The sequence below is a fragment of the Hemitrygon akajei genome, chromosome 16, assembly GCF_048418815.1.
Source record: "Hemitrygon akajei chromosome 16, sHemAka1.3, whole genome shotgun sequence".
Lineage (NCBI taxonomy): Eukaryota > Metazoa > Chordata > Chondrichthyes > Myliobatiformes > Dasyatidae > Hemitrygon > Hemitrygon akajei.
In genome coordinates, this window is record NC_133139.1 from 28,775,025 (window position 1) to 28,784,717 (window position 9,693).

Here is a 9,693-nt window from a genome sequence, read left to right on the forward strand (position 1 = left end):
CTTTCCCTCCCCCCTCCCAAACTTACTGCTTTCCACAGGAATTGCTCCCTATGTGACACCTTTGTCCATTCGTCCCTCCGCACTGATCTCTCTCTTGGGACTCATCCTTGCAAGCTCATCAAGTGCTTCACCTGCCCCTATACCTCCTCCCTCACTACCATTCAGGGCCCCAAAAGTCCTTCCAGGTGAAGTGGGACATCCCAGTGGACACCCATTTTAATTCCACTTTCCATTCCCACAGGTCAATCTCCCACCTTATCTCCTTGCCCACCCATCACCACCTTCTGGTGCTCCTCCCTCCCCACCTTTTCTTTCTTCAATGGCCTTCTGTCCTCCATCAGATTCCCCTTTGTCCAGTTCTGCATCTCTTTCACCAATCTAATTCTCAGCTCTTTACTTCATCTCCCCCTCCCAATTTTACCTATCACCTTATGTTTCTCTCCTCTCCCCCCCCCCACCTTTTAAATCTACTCATCTTTTTTTCTCCAATCCTGCCGAAGGGTTTTGGCCTGAAGCGTTGACAGTACTTTCCCCCCCCCCTCCCACCCACCCACAGATGCTGCCTGGCCTACTGAGTTCCTCCAGCGTTTTGTGTGTTGTTTAGCCACTATTTACTTGGCTTAAATGACAGGACACCACTAAAGAAAAAAGTTTGTGAACCCTTTGCAATTACCTGCTTTTCTTCATTAAATATTCATATAATCTTCGTCCAAGTCACAATAATAGACAAACACAATCTACCTAAATTAATAACACATAAACAATTGTACTTCTCGTCAATACTGGGTACACCATTTAAACAATCACAGTCTAGGTTCAAAAAAAGTACGTGAACCTCTAGGGTAATGCCTTCTACAAAAGCTATTTGGATTCAGGTGCTCCAATCAATGAGATGAGATTGGAGGTGTGGGTTGTAGAGGTGCCCTGTCCTATAAAAAAGACACACAAAGTCAGGTTACTTCTTAACTTTCAGATGACCTTAGAAGAACTGTAGAGATGCATAAAGCTGGAAGAGGCTACAAGAGCATTTCCAAAGACCTGAGTGTTCATCAGCCCACAATAAGAGAAATTTTCTATAAATAGGAGGAAATTCAGTACTGTTGCTACTCTCCGGCAAAGATCATACCAAGAGCACAATGCTGAAGGAAATGAAGAACCCAAGGGTATTAGCAAATGACCTGCAGAAATCTCTCGGTTCATGTATCTACTACCGGTATATAAAAAAAAACACTGAACAAGAATGATGTTCATGGAAGAACACCATGGAGGAAACCACTAGTCTCCCAAAAAAAACATTGCTGCATGTTTCAAGTTTGCAACAGACCACCTGAAAGTTCTACAATGCTTCTGGGACAATGTTCTGTGGCCAGAGGAGACAAAAGGTGAACTTACTGGCAGAAATGTACCACTATGTCTTCTGGTATATATACACCAGAATCACAAAGAGCAATGCACACCAACATAAAAGCTCATCCCAACTGTGAAGCATGGTGGAAGGATCATCATGGTTTGGGGCTGCTTTGCTACCTCACGGCTTGGACAGCTTTCAATCGTTGAGGGAATAAAATTTTACAGGAGAATGTCAGAGTAGCAGGCCATCACCTAAAGCTTAACAGAACTTGGACAACGCAACCAAAACAATGATCTGAAACACAAGAGTGAATCAACAGCAGAATGGTTTAAAAAGAAGAAAATTTGTGTTTTGGAATGGCCATCAGAGTCCAGAATTTAACCAAATTGAGATACTGTGGTGTGACTTGGAGGGCTGTTCATGCAAGTATCCCACAAATATTGATTAAATGAAACAGTTTTGTATAAAGGAATGGTCTAAAATTCCTTCTCACCATTGTGCAAGTCTGATTAGTAGCTACAGAAAACATTTGGTGGAGGTTATTGCTGCTAAAGGAGGTTCTACCAGTTATTAAATACAAGGGTTCACATAGGTTTTCCAGTCTGGACTCTGAAATATTGAACAATCTGTTCAATAAAGACATGAAAAGTACAATAGTTTGTGTTACTAGTTTAGACAAATTATTGTGACATAGATGAAGATTTAGACTACATTGAGTAATTAATGCAGAAAAGCAGTTAAGGGTTCATAAACTTTTTCTCAATTATAGTTGTTTCCAATCTACTAGTCTTTCTGCATTAGTCTTCACTCAGCCAATCTGGCACAGCACCTAAATTTACATGAATTATCGCAACATTCTACCTGATCATTTTATCTGTTGTTACTATTTCCCTCCCACACCACACGATCAGAATCAAATTTAATACTTTGCCGACATAACTTAATTCATCTTGCCATTGCAGATCTTTCATTCCTTGAAAGAAGATCACAGCATATCAAAAGGCCAGGCAAGTGGACAGAGGGAGTGAAGCACTTTGTTTCTTAAAAAAATTCAGTCAAATGCTTACAAAGAAATGAGAAATTTAAAAGATGTAGTATTGTGAGCAAAATTAAGAAACTACAAAGGTAAAAAGACCCTGATGACCTCCAAAAAGTTGACAGGATGTGAGGTACAAACTATGAGAGATGGAAAAAGCATGAAGTGTCAGGTACTTGGAGGCACATAGGCCAAAGTCAGTATGGTTTCCTTAAGGGGAGATCTTGCCAGACAGATCTACTAGAATTCTTTGAGGAAGTAACATGCAGGATAGACCAAGGGGAGTCCGCGAATATTGTTTAATTGGATTTTCAGAAGGCGTTTGACAAGGCACCACACAAGGCTGCAGACCAAGATAAGAACTCATGGTATTATAGGAAAAATACTACCATGGAAAGAGATTGCCCGACTGGCAAGAGGCAAAGAGTAGGAATAAAGGTGGCCTTTCTGGTTGGCCAGTAACTAGTAGCATTCCATGGGGATTGATGATGGGCGCACTGCTTTTCACGTTATATGTTAGTAATCTGGGAAACAGAATTGATGGCACAGTGGCCAAGTTTGCAGATAATACAATGATAGGTGGAGGGGCAGATTGTGTTAATAAAGCAGCAATTCTGTATAAGGGGATGGACAGATTAGGAGAACGGGCAAAGATGTGGCCGATGGAATATAGCATAGATAAATGTATGACCATGCACTTTGGTAGAACTAATAAAGTGTAGACCATTTTTTAAAGGGGGAGGAATTCAAAAATCAGATGAGCAAAGTTACCTGGGAGTCCTCGTGCTGGATTTCTTAAAGGTTAGCTTGAAGTTTGAATCAGTGGCAAGGAAGGCAAATGCAAAGTTAGCATTAATTTCCATACAACTAGAATATAAAAGCATGGATGTAATGCTGGGACTCTACAAGGCATTAATCAGACCCCACTTGGAGTACTGAGAGCAGATTTGGGCTCCTTATCCAAGAAAGGATGTGCCAACATTGGGTGCAGGGAGATTTATGAAAATTATCCCAGGAATGAAAAGGTTAATTTATGAGGAGCATTTGATGGCTCTGGGACATATACTCTGTAGTTTAGAAGACACCAGGCTTGGGGTGGGGGGGGGGGGGGGAGAAAGAATCTCATTGAAACTTACTGAATATTGAAAGACCTAGATAGAGTGGACATGCAGAAGATGGTTCCAACAGTGGTAGAGTATAGGACCAGAGGGCACAGCCTCTGAACAGAGATGAGGAGGAATTTCTTTTACAGGCAGGTGGTAAATCTGTGGAATTCATTGCCACAGGTGGCTGTAGAGGCCAAGACATTTGGTATACAGTATTTAACAATGTTTAATAGATTCTTGATTAGTAAGGACATCAAATGGTGCAGAATGAAGGACGGAGAATTAGGTTGAGAAAGAAAATAAAAATAGCCATGATTGAATTGCAAAACAGAGTCAAATGGCTTAATCCTGCTTTTATGACTTAAGGCCTTATGAATGTCATACAGCCAAATCTTTGAGTCTTAATCCAATATACCCATAGTTCTGATAATCTGACCATTTATTTTTAACAAATTCATAGTTTTGGACAAGCTCATCCAACACACCTTAAATCATGGCACTCATAGAGAACATAATGATCCAGCCTTGACATATTCCACCCATTCCTTTCTAGTTCTTGTATAAACAAATCACATCTGCTTCACCAACGCGAAAATATCTAATTTACCCAAAAACATTTACCACGAAGATATTCCAGAGAAGTTACATATTACACAAATCGGATTGTTTACACACACCTCACATCCTCCATAAGAAATCGGATATATTCAGCAGCGCATCCTTTCATGAAGGTTCATCCATTCAACAAAATCACGTCTCATCCGAGAACTGACTCCACTTTAATGCGTTACCTCAAAATATCTCCCATCCTTTCTCCGCAACCAACCATTCAAACCTTAATATCGCAGCCCCTCCCCAAAGGCGGCTCCTCCACACTTCAACATACCAGATAACCTTTGAAGACACGATCACCCCTCCTTTCAATCTACTCGCCCCCCCCCACTGAAATTTCATCCCTTTAATTAATCCCACTCCTCCAAAACCCCCAACACACACCTCCCCGAAATACAATAACTCCACTCTTCACTCCTCGTCCCCCGTCGGAAAAACATAACCCACGCCTCAAAACCAGACCCCGCCTTGGTCCATTAACCCTTCCTCCTGGGCCCATAGATCGAAGTCCTGTCCCTCCCGGGAGCTGTCGCTGCCTTACCGTGCCGCCGTCCTTGATGATGATTTTCTTGGCCAGCAGGACGCTGCGATTCAGCCGCTTCTTTTTCTTTCCTTGAGTCATTTTGCTCACGCGGCCCGAGCCGGCTCGACCTGCCTCATCGCCATAGAAACGGCCGGAACCGACAGCCGTCCCGACCCCCGTCCGCCATTTCCCGCAGACGCCGCCGCCGACTCAACCGAACTTCGCCCGCTGCCCAATTGCCGACCGCCTGCCCGGCCTTGCGTGCGTGACGTAGCCAAACCTGCTAGTACAATCCCGTAACCCCACCTGCATCGTGCGGAAGCCACGCCCACAGATGGCCAGAAACACGCCCACTAGATGTTAAACTCAACGCGCACGCCGCCAGAAAGCGCGCCCATTGTGCGTTTGTGACCGCGCCCATTTCCCTGAACCACGCCTGTCCTCCGTTCTCATTGGTCGCGGCTGATCACGCAGTTTGACGCAATAAGCCCGTGCCTGAGAGGCCTGTGGCAAAGTCAATCACCGAGCTCGTCTCTCTTCGCCATGTCATTGGTTCCGGTTGGAGCATGTGATATAGAGGTGACGTCATGGAATTGCAGAGAATTCTTCTTCGGGGGTGTAGTGCGAGAGTTTGTTGTTTTGGCCGTTATTTGTGAAGGTAAACTTTAAAAATGTAACTTCACAATCAATTTGAGGCATTAGCACAGACTGAGAAAAGATGTTTGAAAGCAACATCTCGATTTTGATGTAAAAGTCATTGACTGCAGTGATTCAAGCCGGTCTGTATGCTTCTGAGGCCTGATGTACTTAGAAGAAACTCATCAGGAGAATGGTGTGGTACCAGCAATGTTGCCTGTAAATACGGCCTGCTCTCCTACTACCCTTTCCTGTCCTGTCAGCGTAGCTCTTTTGCTTCCTTGATTAAAACATTTCTCTGATACCAGCCTAAGCTCTCCAGCAGAGATGCTCTAGTTATATACTCTGTTAGCGCCACTGAGCAAGTCACGTTGTTGCATACTGAAGAAGTAGCTCTCGAAATAGATAATCTTCTGTCACGGTATAAAATTCACATACACAGAGGAAAAGCTTACAGGGAGTGCTGAAACCCTCCACGGATAAATGCGGTACAGCAGTCCCACTAACTCCAGTCGGGTTTGCACCATTTCCAATGAGATGTTAAATCCTAGCCACCTCTCGGATGAATATCATAGGTCCTGTGTTCGCTGTTTTCAAGAAAGAATGAAAACCACAATACCCTTACGAACTATCATCTCGAACAACATACCTAAGGCGACTGCAGATGCTAGAATCTGGAGCAACAAAGAAAATATTAGAGTAACTCAGCAGGTCAGGCAGTACCTATGGAAGAAAATGAACAAATCATGTTTTGGGACAGGATCCTTCAGCTGTTGCAGATGCAGAGTCTGGACCTGAAACATTAACTGTCCCATTTCCTCCACAGATGCTGCCTGACCCTCTGACTCACTGGATATCCATTCAGATTTGGAATACCTATACAACAGCAAAACATACATCAATCTGCTGTTTATTGATTACAGCTCAACACCATCACCCCCGGGTCAAAATCAACAAGCGTCAGGCACCTCCTTCTGCTACTGGATCCTCAATTTCTTATTGGGAGACTGCAATCGGTGCTGATCAGTAATAACCGCTCCTCTTTGCTGACAATCAATGCGGGCGCACCTCAAGGATGCATGCTTCGCCCACTGCCCCTTTCGCAACACTCATGACTGGCGAAGCACAGCTCAAATGCCATCTATAAATGCGGCGATGGTGTTGGCAATCTCAGATGGTGAAGAGGAGGCGTACAGGAGATAGGTTGGATTGATAATATTAATAAATTCTTTATTGATCCCAAGTGGGAAAGTGTTTCGTTACAGCAGCAACATTTAAAAACACACTTAGCAGTGTGCAGACTTTAATAATAAAGTACAGGATAATAATATACATAATAATAATTTACCAATGTGCAATAAATAATAAAACAGACTACTGTCTGTTCTCCTGTTGCACAGAGATGAATTGTTGTATATGTGTAGTATTGCAACAACAACCTTGCACTCAGCAGCAGCAAGACCAACCAACTGGTCATGGACTTGGAGGGCAAGTCAGGAGAACACATACCAATCTTCATTGAGTGGTCAGCAGCTCAAGGGGAGGGCAGATTCATGTTCCTGGCAGTCAAAATCTCAGGGGGAAGTGTTCTGGGCCCAACACATTGCTGTAATTGACGTAATGCAGTACATTAGGACGGATAAGTCCCCGGGGCCTGATGGAATATTCCCCAGGCTGCTCCACGAGGCAAGAGAAGAGATTGCTGAGCCTCTGGCTAGGATCTTTTATGTCCTCGTTGTCCACGGGAACGGTACTTGAGGATTGGAAGGAGGTGATTGTTGTCTCCATGTTCAAAAAAGTAATAGGGATAGCTGGGTAATTATAGACCAGTGAGCCTTACGTCTGTGGTGGGAAAGCTGTTGGAAAAGATTCTTAGGGATAGGATCTATGGGCATTTAGAGAATCATGGTCTGATCAGGGACAGTCAGCATGGCTTTGTGAAGGGCAGATTGTGTCTAACAAGCCTGATAAAGTTCTTTGAGGAGGTGACCAGGCATATAGATGAGGGTAGTGCAGTGAATGTGATCTACATGGATTTTAGTAAGGCATTTGTCAAGGTTCCACATGGTAGGCTTATTCAGAAAGTCAGAAGGCATGGGATCCAGGAAAGTTTAGCCAGGTGGATTCAGAACTGGCTTGCCTGCAGAAGGCAGGGGGTCGTGGTGGAGGGAGTACATTTGGTTTGGAGGGTTGTGACTAGTGGTGTCCCACAAGGGTCAGTTCTGGGACCTCTACTTTTTGTGATTTTTATTAATGACCTGAATGTGGGGGTAGAAGGATGGGTTGGCAAGTTTGCAGACGACACAAAAGTTGGTGGTGTTGTGGATAGTGTAGAGGATTGTCACAGATTGCAGAGAGACATTGATAAGATGCAGAAGTGGGCCGAGAAGTGGCAGATGGAGTTCAACCTGGAGAAGTGTGAGGTGGTACACTTTGGAAGGACAAACTCCAAGGCAGAGTACAAAGTAAATGGCAAGATACTTAAAAGTGTGGAGGAGCAGAGGGATCTGGGGGTACATGTCCACAGATCCCTGAAAGTTGCCTCACAGGTAGTTAGGGTAGTTAAGAAAGCTTATGGAGTGTTGGCTTTCATAAGTCAAGGGATAGAGTTTAAGAGTCGCTAAATGATGCAGCTCTATAAAACTCTAGTTAGGCCACACTTGGAGTACTGTGTCCAGTTCCGGTCGCCTCACTATAGGAAGGATGTGGAAGCATTGGAAAGGGTACAGAGGAGATTTACCAGGATGCTGCCTGGTTTAGAGAGTATGCATTATGATCAGAGATTAAGGGAGCTAGGGTTTTACTCTTTGGAGAGAAGGAGGATGAGAGGAGACATGATAGAGGTATACAAGATATTAAGAGGAATAGATAGAGTGGACAGCCAGCATCTCTTCCCCAGGACACCACTGCTCAGTACAAGAGGACATGGCTTTAAGGTAAGGGGAGGGAAGTTCAAGGGGGATATTAGAGGAAGGTTTTTTACTCAGAGAGTGGTTGGTGCGTGGAATGCACTGCCCGAGTCAGTGGTGGAGGCAGATACACTAGTGAAATTTAAGAGACCACTAGACAGGTATATCGAGGAATTTAAGGTTGGGGGGTTATATGGGAGGTAGGGTTTAAGGGTTCGGCACAACATTGTGGGTCGAGGGGCCTGTACTGTGCTGTACTATTCTATGTTCTAATCATGAAGAAGGCATACCAGCAGCTCTACCTAATCAGAAGTTTGAGAAGATTGGGTCTGCCGCCAAAGACTCTTGCAAATTTTTGCAGATGTGTGGTGGAGTGCATTCTGACTGCTACTGTCACCACTTGGTATGGAGCCTCCAATGAGCAGGGTTGTAAAAGGCTGCAGAGGGTTGTAGGTTCAGCCAGCTGATCAGAAGCATTGTCCTTCCCACCACTGAGGACATGAAGACGTCATTATCATTAAGGACCCTCACCATCCAGGATGTGCCCTCTTCTCCTTATTACCATCAGTACAGAAGCCTGAAGACCCACGCTCAATGTTTTAGGGAACAGCTCCTTCCCCTCCACCATCAGATTTCCGAACAGTTTATCAACTTATGAACACTGCCTCGTTATTTGCCTTTTTCACTATTATTTATATAAAATAGTGATTTTGTGACTCACTGTACCATTGCCCAAAAACAACACAAATTTCATGATGTATGTCAGTGATAATAAATCTGATTCTGAGTTTGGCTTGTTTTCTGTTTATCGTTACTAAAACCGAGTACAAAGCCATTGCCGCTTTACACTGTCAACCTCACTATGCACAAATTGACTGATGTGTTCGCTTCTTTCTACATCTCGTCCCTTCTGTCAAGAATGACTTTTTCTGTTCCAGTTCTGTGGGTTTGAAGTGTGAATGTGTCATCCACAAATGAAACCCAAAGTGCTTGAGGGCCGGGTGGGTGGATAGTTTAGAGAGATGTCCTCCTTTTCATCATTTTCACAGGTGTACCTTGAGCTCGCCGTGAAAGAATTTGAGACGTTCATCGCTGTCTCAGTTGCTACTCACTTTTGGGGCCAGGGAAATTGGTGATGATGTTATTCTTTTTAAATAAGGCTTTGAGGATATCATTAAATCATTTCCTTTCTCTTCCTGATTATCTCTGCCTCTGGAGCAGCTCAAAGGAGAATGCCCAATCTCAGGCATGCAAACTTTGAAACTGTTTGTGTGTGATTAGAATCTCGATGCTGGCCTAGGTAGGAAACTGATCTTGGTTTGTTAACTGGCCAGTGTATTTGAAGAACTTTGCGGAGGAAGCACCAATCATCAAAGTTTTGAGGTGCCTGCTGCAACTAGTCCAGTCTCAGAACCCTGCTGAAAGGTAAGGATGACTGCCAACTGGGCTGGACTTCAAAAGTATTTCATTGGCTGTAAAACACTTCAGGGTATTTTGATGGAAACATTAAAGACGTAAGT

General features: G+C 43.9%; 1 protein-coding gene and 1 long non-coding RNA gene across 3 annotated transcripts in view; one reads left to right on the forward strand and one right to left on the reverse strand.

Moving 5' to 3' along the window:
* Window positions 1–4,934, reverse strand: part of LOC140739900 (hippocampus abundant transcript 1 protein-like) — a 72,688-nt gene extending 67,754 nt beyond the window's left edge. Inside the window, exon 1 of one of the 2 annotated variants that reach the window (XM_073068558.1) lies at window positions 4,647–4,934. In XM_073068558.1, coding sequence (XP_072924659.1) covers window positions 4,647–4,727 — 81 coding nt within the window. In that variant the 5' untranslated portion in view covers window positions 4,728–4,934. Of the gene's footprint in view, window positions 1–4,170; window positions 4,312–4,646 lie in introns of those variants that run through there. The other variant, XM_073068560.1, reaches the window with a different exon arrangement.
* A 242-nt stretch (window positions 4,935–5,176) lies between these two features.
* On the forward strand, window positions 5,177–8,963 carry LOC140739902 (uncharacterized). The gene is made up of 2 exons (XR_012101767.1): window positions 5,177–5,286; window positions 6,091–8,963. It is a non-coding gene; the product is annotated as an uncharacterized lncRNA (long non-coding RNA).
* The last annotated feature ends 730 nt before the right edge of the window (window positions 8,964–9,693 follow it).